Source organism: Panthera uncia, chromosome E1 (genome assembly GCF_023721935.1).
Source record: "Panthera uncia isolate 11264 chromosome E1, Puncia_PCG_1.0, whole genome shotgun sequence".
In the NCBI taxonomy this organism is placed as follows: Eukaryota; Metazoa; Chordata; class Mammalia; order Carnivora; family Felidae; genus Panthera; species Panthera uncia.
The window spans coordinates 29,767,715-29,784,326 of NC_064814.1; the positions used below are offsets into that span (position 1 = coordinate 29,767,715).

Consider the following 16,612-nt stretch of genomic DNA (forward strand, 5'->3'; position numbering starts at 1 on the left):
GCAGCAGCATTTTCAAGCACGGTATGACCAGCCAAATTCATGTTTAAGTCAGAAAAAAAAAAAAATGTTTTGCTTTGTTCTGCCAGGAATAACCATTACCAGCACTAGCTTGAAGCTGGCATGAATGTTTGTCAGTCCACTTATTCCCAGCTGTTCCTATAGGATCATAAGCAGAGCCACGCTGGGCCTCAGCCGTGGGCCATCCACCCAGGTTTCCATGCCTAACAGCAGTGATATAGATGATATTCTTACCCCAGTGACATGTCTGTCAGAAGTTTGGTGATGACCCCAACAACCTCAGCTTCCCTCCATTACACAGAACACGAGGACTGAAATCAGTGATCTTTTTGCTCAGCTCCACGCAGTACTATTTGTAAAGACTACTAGGAGAAGTCTGCAAGTTTTATCAGTGAAATCTCCAGGTTCTAAGTAGAAGGGTGACCAGAAGCAGCAATGGATGATTTGCTCACCAAATGTAGCCACAGAGCCCTGTATGTAGTAGGGTACTAACAAATATTTGTTCAGTAAATTAACATCTCAGTTTTTCTCGGCACTGGCTCTTTTATCTTGGGCAATCTATTTTAACCTCTTAGTCTCTGTTTCTTCTTCTGAATAGTACTGATGATAATCATAACCTATGCCTACAACTAGTAGTGTGAGCCAACATATATACACTGGGGAAGATTGATTGCCCCAGAATGCTAGCAGTGGTTGTACTAAAATGGCAACATGATATGGGTAGAGTTTTGTTCTTTTTATCTACTCTCCAAACTTTTTGTATTAATTTTACAGTGAAAAAAAAATGTAATGAAATGTGTGAACTAATAAGAAGAGCTTTGCCAGCATTGAGAAAACATGTGGATATTAAAGGCAATGGGAGGAGGCAAAGGGTTTGACTCCATTTCTTTTTATCCCACATTATAATCAATTGCTCATCAGGAAAATATAAGCAAAATGCCGAAGGGGTCCCCCTCGAGTTATAAATGTTACTCATCTCCAACATTTTTGAGGAGCTGATCATTAATTGAGTTAACCACTAGCAACTCAAGATATAAAAGCTTTTTGTAAGAATGAATGAGTTGGATCCACATGAAACTGAGGATAAGCAACACTGAGGGGACAGGGGAGAGGAAGGCAGGACGGAGGGAAGAAGATACTGGGAGTGTTATTACTCTGCCAATGGAGTTTATACTCTTTTTTTTTTTTTTTTTTGGTGTTTCAGAAACTTCAAAATTACAAACCGCAGGCCGCAAGCAGTCAGTCTCAAGGAGCCTGAAACACCTATTCCATTCCTCAAATAAGTTTGTGAAGACCTTAAAACGGTGGGTCCTATGCAGGTTTTCCAGGAAGTCTTAACTTCTCAGGAATCAGCTGGTTTGGGTTCTAAGTATAAACTCGGTAGAAACTTCCTTTTTGTTATGAAAAGTAGGAGATTCACTTTCTCCTGAGAATGTGGGCAAGATAGCAACTTCTGTGAGTACTAGTCTGTGACCATGTCATACCTAGCAAGACTGTGCTCATAGTTATATTAAATGATCTTTTATCACATGCAAAAATATATGTTTCCATGATTCAAGCTTGGTAGAGGAGACTCTTGAAGACAATTTTTTTATTTTGCTTTTTCTTTTTAGAGGACTCTACATAGCTGTTATATTTTATTACAAAGACAATATGTTAGTCACCAATGAAGATCAAATACCGATTGTTGAAATTGATGACTCTCACACCAGTTCCATTACACAGGATTTTCTGTGGTTCACAAAGGTATACTGAGTTCTGACTTCATTTTGCACCAATGTTTCTGTGCATAAATCTCTGAAAACTTTGTTGGGGAGTCTCCAGTGATCAAAGTATTGGGGTGGGAGGAAATTGTCTCAAAGGTCTTCTTTCTGCCCTGATATGCCCTATGCCATAAAAAATGCCAAAGTAGCATCTACATTACATTTTCAAAGCAAAGAAGCTTGCATTCTGTCAGACTGTGTCTCCACTATTCTGAGTTATAGGATCATTTGGCAAAGACTAAATTGTGGATCTGACTATTTCATTAACATTCAGATCTTTTTCCAATTGGACAGAGATCAAAAAGTTGTTTTGCATGTATCTGAAAATGGACTGCAGAACAAACATCAGGGGTCAGGTTTCCTTTTCCCTGCTTTTTGCTTTGATGCCACAACCTAAATCATGTACTGGCTTGGATGATGATATGACCTCGTGACTTCTTTTGCAGCTGTCTTGTATGTGGGAAGATATAAGGTGGTTGAGGCAAAGCATACCCATCTCCATGTCCTCATCCACAGTGCTGCAAGCTCGGCAGAAGATGCTCGCAGCAACAGCCCAGCTACAGGTGAGAGGCCAGGTTTCAACTCATATTGCAAGGAAATCTTAGAAAAACTCGACCAGTTCAGTTACCAGGCCCACCTGGAAAGGAAAAGGATGGGCTCCTTTCTCCTCCAGATCCCTAAGCATATGAAGGCTTCTGAGGCAGTCTGAGATGCACTCAGCTCATGTAGGGAATCTGTGCCTTTGGCAATTTTCTGGACGAGGGGCAAGGGTCTCTCCTGAAGAGTCTAGGAGTGACCCCCCTAAACAAGATGTGAGACTTGACTTCTGGGTTTGATATTAATCATTTCTCCTTTCTGGGCCTCAGTTTTATCACTTGCAAAATAAGAGGAGTTTGACTGGATCACCTGACAAACGCTTGCTGCTCTGTTAGTGCATAGAGATGGAAAAAGAGACCAAAAGATATTTTGAGGAGTTTCTTGGCTTGATCTTCTGTTAAAGCACAGGAATTTGCATACATTTTTGCTTACTTTAAAAAAAAAAGAAGAAGAAAGAAAACTCTTAGAAGCTTAACTTTAATTCTGAATTTATTCATCCTTCCATATTATTAACCCAATCAGACCAGGTCCCCAAGCCCTGCAAGAATTATTTGTAGGCTACAGAGCCTCTCCTAGAAATTACACTGAATTTTAACCAAGGTCTTCTGGGATTTCCTTTCATTGTCTTCTGGTATTAGCTGAATTTGTGGTTCTTAGCTACATGGAATTGGAGTCTTTAAGAGATCACTGAGCCTTTAGCAGTGATCGGTATTTCCCTACAAAACTGTCAGTTACATAAACCCCAGAAATACACATAACAGGAATCTATGTAAGCTGTGTTTGGCCAGGCCATACTGGCCAAGGCATAAAAATAGGATCATAACAACAAAAAAATATTTCTGTGGCTCCACCCCCACCAGCAATTACAGGAACTTCATTTCTTGACCCACACAATACTAACAATTCAACCACCTGAAATAGTAATAATTACTGTGTTGCTATTATAATTCTGAAAGGCAACTCTTACTCTTTCTGTGCTATACTCCACTGCAGAGGCAGGTTATTATCTTGTGTGTTCAGCAGCCTCAGAGATTTTAGCAGTGTTCTCAACTTCAACACACTCTTAACTTCAAAATCTTCTTCAACCCAAGGGGAAGTTCTTGGAGCTGGGCCATGATGACTGTACCGAATTCAAAGCTCCCCCTCCTGGGGCACCTGAGTGGCTCAGTTGGTTAAGTGTCCGACTTCTGCTCAGGTCATGATCTCTCAGTTCGTGAGTTCAAGCTCACATCAGGCTCTGTGCTGACAGTGTGAAGCCTGGGGCCTGCTTCGGATCCTGTGTCTGTCTCTGCCCCACCCCCACTCACACCCTGTATCTCTCTCTCAAAAATAAATAAACATTAAAAAATAATAATAAAGACTTAAAAAAGAAAAAAAACGTTTATTTTTGAGACAGAGAAAGACAGAGCATGAACAGGGGAGGGTCAGAGAGAGAGGGAGACACAGAATCCAAAACAGGCTCTAGGCTCTGAGCTGTCAGCACAGGGCCCGATGCAGGGCTCGAACTCACGGACCGCGAGATCATGACCTGACCCAAAGTTGGGTGCTTAACCAGCTGAGCCACCCAGGCGCCCCAAGACCTTTTTTAAAAAAAGCTCACCTTCCTTTCATCACTGACCAGCTTGAGTTAGAACAAGCCGCTGTACCTGAAACTGTTCTTTTCTTAGGATAAAGTTCATTCCCAGGAGTCTCCTTGGTATCAGTCAAGTTCTTTCTCAGGAGATTCAGACACCTCAATGGACTCTCTATTAACCCACCATATAGCCCAGACATGCTTGGATCACAGACTGAACAACTTTTCAAATAGGGTTCTTCATTCCTAGAACACATTCATCTGGTATCAGTAACATGAGAAGGGTATAGCTGTCATAGCCAATGCAGCTAGATGCTGAAGGGCTAGAGAGAAGCCATGATGACCAGTGTGCCCCTACTCAATTAGTCTCATTGAAATGGCTCTTGGATTTCCCTGGCCCCCCGATATATATATTTTATAATTCATCAACCCCCTTCTGATATAATTTCCTGTTTTGTCCAGCTTAGATTCCTTGGCCCATCCTAATTATTCCCTTGAAAATACTCTAAATTTCTGGCCACTGTCTCCCCCGTATTATTTATTTGGAAAAATCCAAGCCTGGATGAATCCAACAAGCCTACACTGGAGTACTTGCACATTGCTGCATAAAAGTCACCATAAGAGGGGGCTGACTGAGGGACGCCTGGGTGGCTCAGTCGGTTGAGCATCCGACTTCAGCTCAGGTCATGATCTCACGGTTTGTGAGTTTGAGCCCCGCGTCGGGCTCTGTGCTGACAGCTCAGAGCCTGGGGCCTGCTTCTGATGCTTTGTCTTCCTCTCTCTCTGCCCCTCACCCACTTGTGCGCTCTCTCTCTCTCAAAAATAAACATTTAAAAAATATTTTAATAAATTTAAAAAGGGGGGGCTGACTGGTTTTTTAATTAAATTCATGGCTGCAATTCTCACATATAACTAGTGATCATATTCTGTTTCTCTACTAATTTCACTTTCACCAACTATAAGGCAACTATTTAAAAACCTGCTTTCTCTTGCATCCCTATCCCTTCCCTGTAATCTCCATCCCCATATCAGGTGATGATTTCACTGTATAATTCATTAAGAAAAAAATAAATGGGAATTCTTTTCCTACCAGCAAGTTGAAAAGCCTCCTGGCATTAACCCCACTTTCTCTTTCATCCCTCCTATTACAAAAGTACTGGTTGGATAAATAAATGTATTTGTCTCTCCAACCCCTGGACTCCAAAGATCACACTTGGGGGTATTCTATTTTACCAGAAAGAAAAGGGAAATCACAGAAACGTACCTCATGCCATAGTTACCACCTGAATAATTCACCAGCCCTGCATAGTGACCAGTAAATAGTACTCAGTAAATAGTTACCCTTTACAGCACCCATCAAAGGCCAGAAGGCCAGAGCACTGCTATACTGCTATGCATTCCCTTCTCTTCACATTTCTATTTGCCTGGTATTCAACTGGGGTCACTGTCATCTTTTTTATTTTTTCTTTTTGTAGGACCTATTGCCCAAACTCTTTGCTGATCTTTAGGATGAAAGTGTCTGAAAATAGTGAAATCACTTTTTATTTTTAGGCAGTGGGGAGGGAGTAACAAGGCAGAGAAACATTTCAGAAGAGGAAGAAAACTGAATGTGGGAAACTGCTACTTAATATTTTAGGTTTCTTTGCTAATCTAACATTTTTTACAATGTTATGAGGAAAGTAAAAAAGTGTGGGGCACCTGGGGGGCTAAACTGGTTAAGTGTCCGACTCTTGCTCTCCATTCAGGTCATGGGTCTTGTGGTTCATGAATTCGAGCCCCATGTTGGGCTCTGCTCTAAGAGTGCGAAGCCTGCTTGGGATTCTCTCTCTGCCTCTCTCTCTCTCTGCCCCTTCCCTCTCTCTGCGCCTTCCCTGCTCACACTATCTCTCAAAAAAATAAATAAAAACTTTTAAAAAACAGCTTGATTGGCATCAGCCATACATAAATCCTGTGATCCTACCTCTGGTTTATTTCACTGTGCTGTCCTCCCCTTTCCAGCATCACAGCCACTGCCTGATTACTCCAGTTATATCAAAAGCCTCCAAAGCTATGCTCCAGCTTCCAGTGTTAATACTCTCCGATCCATCCTCCACACTTCTGCCAGGGTAGCCAATAAAAGATTCTGGCCTGACTCATACTCTTTCAAGAGTGGTTCAGACATTTTATCACGGCACACAAAGGCCTTCATTGCCATCTTCCCTTCCCTCCTATTTCCACAGCATACTGACATACCTTTATCTCAGGGCATACCAAACACTGTGCACCAGGTGCCTTGTGTTCCAATTTCTTCCCTATAGTGAAGTCCTTTAATACATAATAGGCAATAATCATGAAACAACAACTTTCATTTATTTTACAGAATACATGCCAGCCACTGTGATAAGTGCTTTACAAACTATATCTCATTTAATCTATACCACACCCTAATGAGAATGTAGTATATTTTTAAAGTTTATTTATTTAGTTGAGAGAGACAGAGACAGTGTGAGTTGGGGAGGAGCAGAGAGAGAGGGAGAGAGAGAGAATCAAGCAAGCTCCAGTTCAGAGTCCAACACGGGGCTCAAACTCACAAAACTGTGAGACCATGACCTGAGCCGAACCCAAGAATCGGACACTTAACCAACTGAGCCATGCAGGTGGCCCAAGAATGTAGTATTATTGATATTCATTTGACAGATGGTAAAACTGAGCCCTAGAAGGGTTAAATAACTTGCCTAAGGTTGCACTAATAGGAAGTAGCAGAGTCTGGATACAAATCCAGATCTGTATAACTCTAAAGCCTACATTCTTTCCAATACTTCATCATCTTATTATGTGTTCATTTACAAAAAGCAGGCAAAAAGTTTAAATAGAAGAAATTATCCACATTATAGTTTAAAAAGAAAAAGTAGTCTATTCTGTATCATTTGGAGCCTATTTAGGAGAAGTGGTCTTAGATTTTATTTGAAAGGAAGTAAAGTAATTAACTGATTAATATTACCTAAGCAGGAGGAAAGACAATTAATTATCTGTCAGCATTTGGATTAAAAAAAAAAAAAAAAAAAAAAAGATGAGAAGACCTGTAAGTGGCCAAGACCCCACACTGTTTTTCCCACCCTTAGGAAAATGACAGAGTCCCCAAGAGGCAGAAGTTTACATTGCTCTTACATTGAGGGGTATCCAAACTACTTATCCTCAAAATACAGTAATCATCTGACACTATAGATTGGGTTACATTAAACTTTCTTCCTCCGTAGCCTTTAGAAATGAGTACTAGTGAGTAAAAGCCAGGTAACAACTTATGAATACCATGTCTTTTTCATTTTTCAAGGAGGGGGATAAAGCTTTCCCCATAATTTTACTCTCCTTTTCCAGGCCTTCGTATCTCTACTCTGGATTTCCTTCAACTTCCCATGTCACCCCAAGCTGAATAAAGTTCTCTAAATAGTATGCATCTGTCTAAGGCTTACTGATAGTCCTGTAATTTGTTCTGGTCATAACCTAGATGCATTCCTATGAGCCATCAGGTGGTTTTTATTCCTCGTTAACTTGTAGGAATCTCAGGGTTCCCAGATCTCCCAATCTTGACTGCATAGCATCAAAGGTATTAAGATGATTTGGTTTTCCTTTAGGTCCTAAAGAATCCCAAATTTGCCCTTGTGGAACACAGATTTATTTATTTTCACAAGGATATTCTGCTTTGAAATTGGGCTCTCCCCAGCTAGCCATCCAACCCAATTTGATGTCAATAAAGAATTTCAGAAAGACTTTTAGTGCTTTCTTATTCAAACTATTGGTCAGCATATCCAAAGCTGATGGTGAAACACTGGTGATAACTCTGCTTAAATGAAATAACTCCCTCAATCAATGAATCCCCACCAGCTATGGTCCAAAATAAACGATATTTTCCAATATCCTAATGATAAAATGTTAATTCATTCAACAAAGAGTTATCGAGCTATTACTATGTGGCAGGAACTGTGCAAGGAACCCAGAGACATACAAATGAAACAACCATTATTTCATGACATGTACGTCAATATGCAGGAAAGCAGGAAAGCTAGAGTCACGCTAAGACATAAGTTTGTATGGGAAGCAATAGGAGACAAAAGAAGGGATCGTAAATTCTGAGAGATTTGGGAAAGTTCTCCCAGAAAAAATAAAACCTTAGTGGAGTCTTGAAAATGAGTAAGTATAAGTCAGGGTGAGATTCCAATTAGAGGAGTAAAGAAAGCCCATACCCTAACTTGTATGAAGCTTGGGAGTTTGCAAAATACTTTGTCAGGCATTGTTTGACTTAATCCCCCAGACACTCCGTAAGGTAAGGATTAGCATAAGGGGTGACTCCTAATTTTAGATGATGAAACTCAGGGCCAAGAGGGTAAATAATTCTTCAGGAGTCTGAGAGTTAATGAACAGCAGGCTGCCCTGAAACCTAACACCCGTGTAACTGAAGGCTCAGCAGCAGTAGCTTGCTGGAGCCAACTTGTACTGGCTCAGGACAGCCAACTGTTAAAGATTCAGGAATTTTGAAAACCTATTGTCAAACTCTTGGAAGCTTTAAATTGGCCAGCATCAGTGGGAGCATTTACACCACAGAAATTGGCATATGCTATAAATCAGGACTTCTTTTTTGTGACAGCCAGTTTACTAGTTTATTTACCAGTATTACTTTGCAGCAAGCTGCCTATATATAAAACTGTAATACTACAGAGGACAGGATTGAAAGCCTTACCCAATTACTTCTCTATGATTTAGAAGCCAATAATTTGAAAGGAATAATCTGACTGACCAGGTTGTTTTAAAAATAATGATCCCACCAAATGAATTTTTATGTGTCAATAATTATTTATGAAATTGCTTACTTATATGCCCAGTTCTAATGAGGAAAAATAAAAGACATAAGACACAGTCTCTACCTGGAAGGATCATTCCAGTGTTTTCATATCTGTAGATACTGACCCGCTGGCTCATTCATTTTTAGGTCATCTGTGTCACTTTTATAAGTTCCAGTTCTACTTTGGCTCTCCTGCAAACAGGTCATCAGCATTTATCTGAGCTTGCAAATAACAGCTAGGAGCTCTGAGATCTTTTATTTATACTTTGGAAAAATCACAGATATTCAAAATAAAAGGATATTTTATCCTCCTCATCCAACATTCTAGGTTAGAAATCTTCAAACCCTGCATATTTTTAAAACTGTTTATTTTAGTAACATCTTCCTGGGTCCCTCCACATTTGATGCAGCATCTTTATTTTCCTACCTTTCTAAAAGTATTGTCTGCCTCAGGTGATCTAGCTTACAAACAATTTTAACGTAATTTTAAATACATAGAACCCCCTGAAATGCAGATAAGTCAAACCAGGCCAATCTCCCAATTAAAGTATCTTGAAAGGAATGTTCAGTCATTTGGAGACCTGTACAATGTACTACATTGTCAATTCACTTCTTCATTTTAAACAACCCCACTTCATACCAGCTTACTGTAGATCTCTTGAAAACTCCACAAGTGGCATACTTGAAATATCAGGCATTTTTCTTTAAAACATCTGGGATTCTCTTCAAGTGCTGGTAACTGAGGTCTATGTGCTGGTGTGTCTATGTGGGTAAGAGATATTTACAGATACTGAATTTGCTTAAAAAAACATCATTTTTATACCTCTTGCTATAATCTTTGCAAGCTTATGGTGAAGAGATTTTCTTGGAGCTTCTGTTAAGTACATTTTCTATGGTGCCACATATTCCAGTTTTAAGTTTGCTTTAAAAAAAAAAAACTTCTCAGAAACATCAGATAATTGATATTCAGTGTCTTTTGTTCCAATTATGTTGCTTTGTTTGCACAATATCATCCAAACTACCAGAAGTCTATTTGTTTCTAGAATTTACTTGGAACACACAACTTGGGAAGAGTTTACTATGAGCCCATTAAAGACCGGCATGGAAACATCCTCATAGTCACCATCAGAGAAGTGGAGACACTCTATTCATTTTTTAATGGCAAATGGATGCAAATCTCAAAACTACAAAGCCAGAGGAAGTCTTTGTCAACACCTGAGGAGCCTACAGCCTTAGATATTTTACTGATAACCATCCAGGTATGCAGTCTTTCAGTTTTCTAATACTGTATATTTAAAGTTCAAACACATTTATTGAGGGGTTAGTGAAATGTACTAAGACCCATTTACAAATGCAGTGATGGAATAGAGAGGGTCCAGAGGCATTTCACTGTTTGTATTCCACACACAGGAAAGGTTCAGAAGCTTATTTTTTATTTATCACTCTCCAGATACGTAATTGGCCATGCAATACAAGTGCAGTGAGCACCCTGAAAATGGCCCTGACCAATAAGCCAATGAGAAACATTGAGACAAATGTTTGAGTAGGGGTCTACAGGTAATATAATCAAAACATTAACACCTAAAGGGACTATAATAATAATACATTGCTAGACCGTGTGTGGGTGTGTGTGTGTGTGTGTGTGTGTATAAAACACTATGAACAAAAACACTCTTACACACACTTACTTGTGTGTTCCTTCTAATATTCCTCTGGGTCAGGCAGGCATGATTAAATCCATTTTAGGAATGAAATAACCGAGGCTCAAAGAGATTCTATGACATAACGACCACACAGAGAGGCAGGTCTAGTGAAGCTAATGTAGCCTCAGCATATTCAGCTCTTCACTTGCATTAGCCCCTATCCACACCACCACACTCCTTAGGTGTTCTTACGTGAGCATGGGCTTCACGCTGTTTCCCTTCCCTCCTTCCTTCCTTTCCTTCCTTCCCTTCTTCCTTCCTGGCAGGGATCCTAACAACTTCATATCCACAGTTTTGTATTCTTCTCGTTAAAGAAGGCACGGAAAATTGTATTCGCTTTAGTCCCCACAAAACTTGGGTTTGCTCCTGGGCATACAGCTAGAAAGTGTCAGGACTGAAACTTAAACTCAGATCTTCTGGCTGGAATCAGGCTTCTTTCTGCTACATTCTGCCACATCCTGGGGCAGGAGTTAGGATTTTAGTCATGAGGGACTGGAGATCAAATAAAGGATGAAAGATTCACCTGAGAACTGAATAGCCACCAAAATGCAAAATTCAGGCAGCTCTGACCAAGACTCAGGCTGCATGGCATAACTGGGATACAAAGTACATCTTCTGCTCCTGAGTCCAGCACTCTCTCCACACCACCACACTCCTCAGGTGTTCTTACGTGAGCATGGGCTTCACGCTGTTTCCCTTCCCTCCTTCCTTCCTTTCCTTCCTTCCCTTCTTCCTTCCCTTTCCTTTCCTTTTTTAAACCCAGTCATGGGGATGAGTCTGATAGTACTCTCCAGTTAGGCAGACAAGCTGGCAGAAACACCTACCTTAAATTGAGGTCTGGCATATATCCACAAGACAGCCAGTCCAGAGTAATGGGAAAGAAAGGGCTCAGTCCCACATAAACAAGCCAAACCCAACCCTTGATGCCAGTAGCCGTTCATGATCACCCTAAAAAACTAAGCCACCAGCCCACTAACTTACTTTAGTTCCCCACTGAGGAGTGGTTGATAGAATAATCTCACCTCTCCATTCCTTGCACTAACCCAAACCAGAATGGAGTCCAGTGTAGCAAAGGTAAGCTAATTGGTCAAAGCCAATACCTCTGGCTTTGATTTTATGGAATTTGGGTTCATATGAAATTGATAGAGGGTGTGTGTGTGTGCATGCGTGTGTGTGTGTGTATGTGTGTGTGTGTGTGTGTGTGTGTGGGTGTGGGTGTGTATGTAGGAGGTGGGGGCAGGGAACATAGACACTATTCGTGGCTCCCCTCTTCACCCTTTATAAGCAAGTGCTAAAAGAAACATTTAAAAAAATCACAATAAATTGAGCTTTTACAGGGTGACTAATACACTAATCCCCTATAGGGATAAACTGGGGTCTGGGCTACCTTTGCTCCTAGAAACACAGCACAGGCCCCAGCATGATATAATACCTGGTTTCTCCTAGACTTATTACATTAAAAATGTGTTACAGGTGCAGAAAAATTCCAATCTGGCAAAAGGTTGTTAGAAAAGGAGACCAAAAATAGAGGCAAGATCAGGTTTCCACACAGATCCAAGTGGAAAATTTACCCCCGCTGACTGGCACATTTCTGCTTGATGTCATTCCCACCCACCCCCACTCTCCTTCTCCTCCTCCTACTTCTTCTCTCTCCCCTCCTTCCCAATCAGGTCTTACACTACAGAGGAAATAGGGGATAAAACTACTAGGGCTGGTATCCAGTCACTCCTGGACTTTAATTATGTCAGGAGTTGGCCCCAGCAACTCAACATGAAAGTAGTGACAAGTCTTGGTGTTTGCCCAAAGCAGGCGGGGTACTTCCCACAATTCTGGGCCACAAACCACTCTCTTTTCTCATGGTCAGTTGAGTGATGACCACTAGGCTTGGGGCTTCTTTCTGTTAGATCACAACACATATTGAGGCACCAGTTTGGAATATAGCACACCAGGGTGTGCTTCCTGACTCCACCTTGTCTAGTGATGTGACTAAGGCAAGATACTTCATTTCTGACCTCTTGTGTTTCCTCCCCTTCTTCCTTCAGCAAGAAACCCTACTTCATAGGGTTCCAAGGAAGATTAAATGAGTTAATATGTAAAGCATTAGAGAGTGGCACAAAGTGAGCACTCAATAAACGTTAGTGATTGTTATTATTTCTCTACTTGGAAAAATACAAACAATTCTAGGCCTCCTCGGGAGGTATCTAGGCCATCTCCTCCCATCCCTACCTTCCCATAAGACCCTGGTACTGGCTCAATCATCCGCTGGGGCATTGCACCACCACCTCTACCTTTCATAAGAACTAAGGAAAAGTTGTATAAAAACTGTATGGTCTGCAATGCGGTTTTCAAAACAGGTAAGGGCTTTAAGAAACTCTGGGTCTATAACTAATCTACTAATCCCTAGGGCCCCAGGGAAACTCCAGGGTCTAACCCTCTCAAATTCTTGACCCTCTCAAGTCCCAGACCTTCATTATGGGCCTTTCTCATATCTAGAAGAAAGAGAGAAATCCTTCACACACCTGTCTGGGAAGGATAAGAGAGTTACTGTGGACAAATTAGAGTCCCTCTGAGCAAACTAATTGGCAGTGAGAGTACTTCCAATAGGGAGGACCCTCTCAGGTGCTGAGTTACCCAGACATTGATCTCCAGGGTCACCTTAATAACTGGAAACTTCACAGGTGAACTTTTCTTTGAAGCTTAATCTTTCACATTTGCACTACATTTTCAAGTTTATAACACTCTGTTACATCTATAATATCATTTGATCTTCATGAAAACCCAGTGAGATTGAGTGGGTAATTTCATTGTGTCTCATTCACAGATGAAGCTATGGATTTCAGGGAAATAATTCCTTAGGGTCATATTAGCAAAAAAGCAGCATAGGAGAAACTAGGGCCCAAATCTTCTGACACCTGGTCAGGTACCTTTCCCATTTTCCCAAGCCGCTTTACATGCCCTCCCCCTCCTTTTCTCTGTATCCTTCAAAAAAAAATAAAACCGTCAAAAAAAAAAAGTGTCATCCTAGAGAGGATGTGCTAAAGTTTGCCTTCTGGCCCCTCCCAGCTCTGCTTTCCTTCTCCTTCTCCTTCGGCATTCCTGTCACCCTGTGTCTTCTCAAACCTGCAATACCCAGGACCTACTACTTCTTCTGCCCTTTTCTGTTGTTGTTTCTTTTTTCCAGTACATTCCTGCTCTTTCTACCCCCAAGCAGCCCCTAACATGGGGATCAAAAACTACAGGAATCAGGAAGATGAATGAAAATGAGCCAATTGAGCTGCACATGAGAAACAATTAGGTTCACACAAAAACTTGTTTATCAGTGTTCATAACAGAAAAAGAGTGGAAACAACCAAATGTAATGACTGATGAATGGATAACAAAAGTGATATCCATATAATGGAATATTATTCCACCATAAAAATGAGTGAAGTACTGATCCTTGCTGCAAAGTGGATGAACCTTGAGATCAAACATCATGCTAAGTGAAAGAAGCCAGACACAAAATGCCACATATTGTATGATTCCATTTATATGAAATGCCCAGAATATGCAAATCCACAAAGACAGAAAGTAGATGAGTGGTTCTAGGGGTAGAGGGAGGAGGGATGACAGCTAATGAATGCAAGTGATGGAGTGATGAAAATGTTCGGGAATTAGGTAGTGCTGAGAGCAGCACAAGCTTGTGAACATAGGAAAAAACACAGAATCTCGCACTTTAAAAGGGTGAATCTCAATTTTAAAAAAAGGAGCAAGTGGAAGTAACAGAGACTACAATAATCTGGAGGGCCCTTGTGCCATGTAAAGAACAGCCCATTCAGCCACAGCCAACTGCAGTGGAAAAAAGTGGTCCCAATGTTGAATGTTTTCCCATTTTTAAAGAGAAGTTAAAAATCTAGAGTTTTGGATAAAATATCCTTATTTTTAAAAGTTAGGAAATAATTTAGAAAATTTAAATTCTTTGCAAACCCTATAATCTTGGGCCCACAAATACCTGGGCCACCATTTTCTGACCTTTGCTGTCCCTGGTCAATTCAGTTTCCATCCCCTGTGCAAAACTAAAGCCCTGTGGTTACTGGAAAAGCATGTCATTCCTCTAACAAACTCTTAGGACACCTGGTCAATGGAGGGCAGTTGGATGTACCCTTCCTGGTCACTGAACCAGCACAGCATATTCTCTCCCTGAGGCCCAGCTCCACACTCCACTACCTCTGGGCCTCTCACTTCATATTTAATAAACATTTTTTCAGCACCAACTAGGTGCCAGGAACTCTTCTAGGTGCTATAGGAAAAACAAATGAATAAGTCAAGGTCCCTGCTCTCAAGGAGTTCAGTCAAGGGAGGGAGACAGACTTGTAAACAAATCAAGGTAATACAAGGCAGAATTAAACCAGAGCCTGATAGCAGTACAAACAGCGTACTATGGGAGCACAGACAAAGCAGCTATTAATTCTCCCTGGAAATATCAGGGAAGGCGTTGTAGAAGAGGTGACATTTGGCTAAGCCATGAAGGGTAAATTAAGTTCACCAGGTGGAGAAAAAAAAGAGAGAGGGTAGGGAGGAAGGAGGAGAGAAGGAGGGAGAAGAAGAGGAGGGAGAGAAAAAGAGAGGGAAGAAGCAAGGGGGAGAGGGAAGGAGGAAGGAAGAACTCAAAGAGAGATTTAAATTAAATAGAGGGCATGGTAAAGAAATGAGGCTGAAGGTAGAAAAGGAGATCTAACCCTCCCTTGGGTCCACAATGGACCTTATACAACCTGATCATACAGAGTTAGAAAAACTTGCTACATGTCTTTCTCACACACTGACATTTGAGTTCCATGAAGGGAAGGATCACATCTTATTCATCCTGATGTCATTAATATTCTAGCATGATACCTGACACATAGTAGGTGCCCAATAAAAGTTGGTAGAATTAGTGAACTCACGAACCAACAAAGAACCAAAGAACAGCGATTAGGACATGTTGGAGAGAGGAAAAAGCAATCCCTTTCGGCTGGATATAAGACACACAAAAGGACTATAATGGAAGTAAAGGCTAGAAATACAAGTTAGAAGTAAAATCAGCTAATATACAAGCCCACAGCCATTTGATTTGGTTTAGAAAGCTTTCTAATTATGCAAATGGGACAATTTCTTTCTCTTCCCATACATTTCTCAAGCTCTAAAAACATTCTAATGAAGGATAAATGACTAGTAAAGGCAGGAAAACAGATGCTCAATAGTAGATGCTCAGTAATCGTCTTTTAAAACAATGAATGAAAGAGTAAATTACACCACCTAAGAATGGTGGTAGTTTTTACATAACCACAGTATGTTCCTGGCTCTCATTCTATTTGTGGTTAGTGCTCACCCCCACATGTGTGTAAGAGAAAACTCTTCTTATACACATCCTATATTTGTACTTTTGGGTTTGGGTCTTTACAAGCACATTTTCTTATTAAGTTTCAACCCTAATTATTTTTCCAATGCATAGGCTCATTCAAAGCTTTATTACTATTTTCTTGAAACTCAAAACCATAACAAATTTGGGACCTGCAATTTTGATGCACACATTCTTCGTTTCTTGGTCTGGAACATCAATAAATAAGCTAAAGAGATGGGCCCTCAGGACCAGTCCCTACTGGGCCATCACTCAATATGTCTACCATTCCCACACCATCTCCATCCACAAATCTTCAACCTAGAGAGTCAGCTTATTAAAGTAATGTCAAGATTCTACTTTTCCCAGATTATCTAGTGAAACAGATTACTGGAGACTTCTCCCTGGTCTATGGATCCTGTTCTTTTGCTGTTAGAAATTAAAGTTGTCTGTATGATTTGCCCTTCACAAAACCACACGGACTCCTGTTTAGTGCCTCAGGATTTCCTGGGTGACTGCAAATTGATTATTTGATGGTTCTTTCTCATTTTCCCCAAAGATCAATAAGTTGGAGGTCTTTAATTACTGAGGTCATCTTGTGTTTCTCCCCTTTCTATTTCAAAGACAGGCATATTTGCCCTTTTCTAGTCTTTGGGGACTTTTCTATTTCTCTGCCACTTCTCAAAAATAATGACCTGTGGGTTTATAGCTGGGCACATCTGCTTGTATAGCAAGTATCCCTAGGGTGCATATCATCAAATTCTACTGATCTGAATACTTCCATTT

The 16,612-nt window shown here is 40.7% G+C and overlaps 1 protein-coding gene across 1 annotated transcript in view; it reads left to right on the forward strand.

Moving 5' to 3' along the window:
• Positions 1 to 16,612, forward strand: part of ANKFN1 (ankyrin repeat and fibronectin type III domain containing 1) — a 174,776-nt gene that overhangs the window by 118,457 nt on the left and 39,707 nt on the right. The window contains exons 10-13 of the mRNA XM_049636468.1: positions 1,223 to 1,322; positions 1,632 to 1,764; positions 2,228 to 2,344; positions 9,811 to 10,026. Coding sequence (XP_049492425.1) covers positions 1,223 to 1,322; positions 1,632 to 1,764; positions 2,228 to 2,344; positions 9,811 to 10,026 — 566 coding nt within the window. The remainder of the gene's footprint in view (positions 1 to 1,222; positions 1,323 to 1,631; positions 1,765 to 2,227; positions 2,345 to 9,810; positions 10,027 to 16,612) is intronic.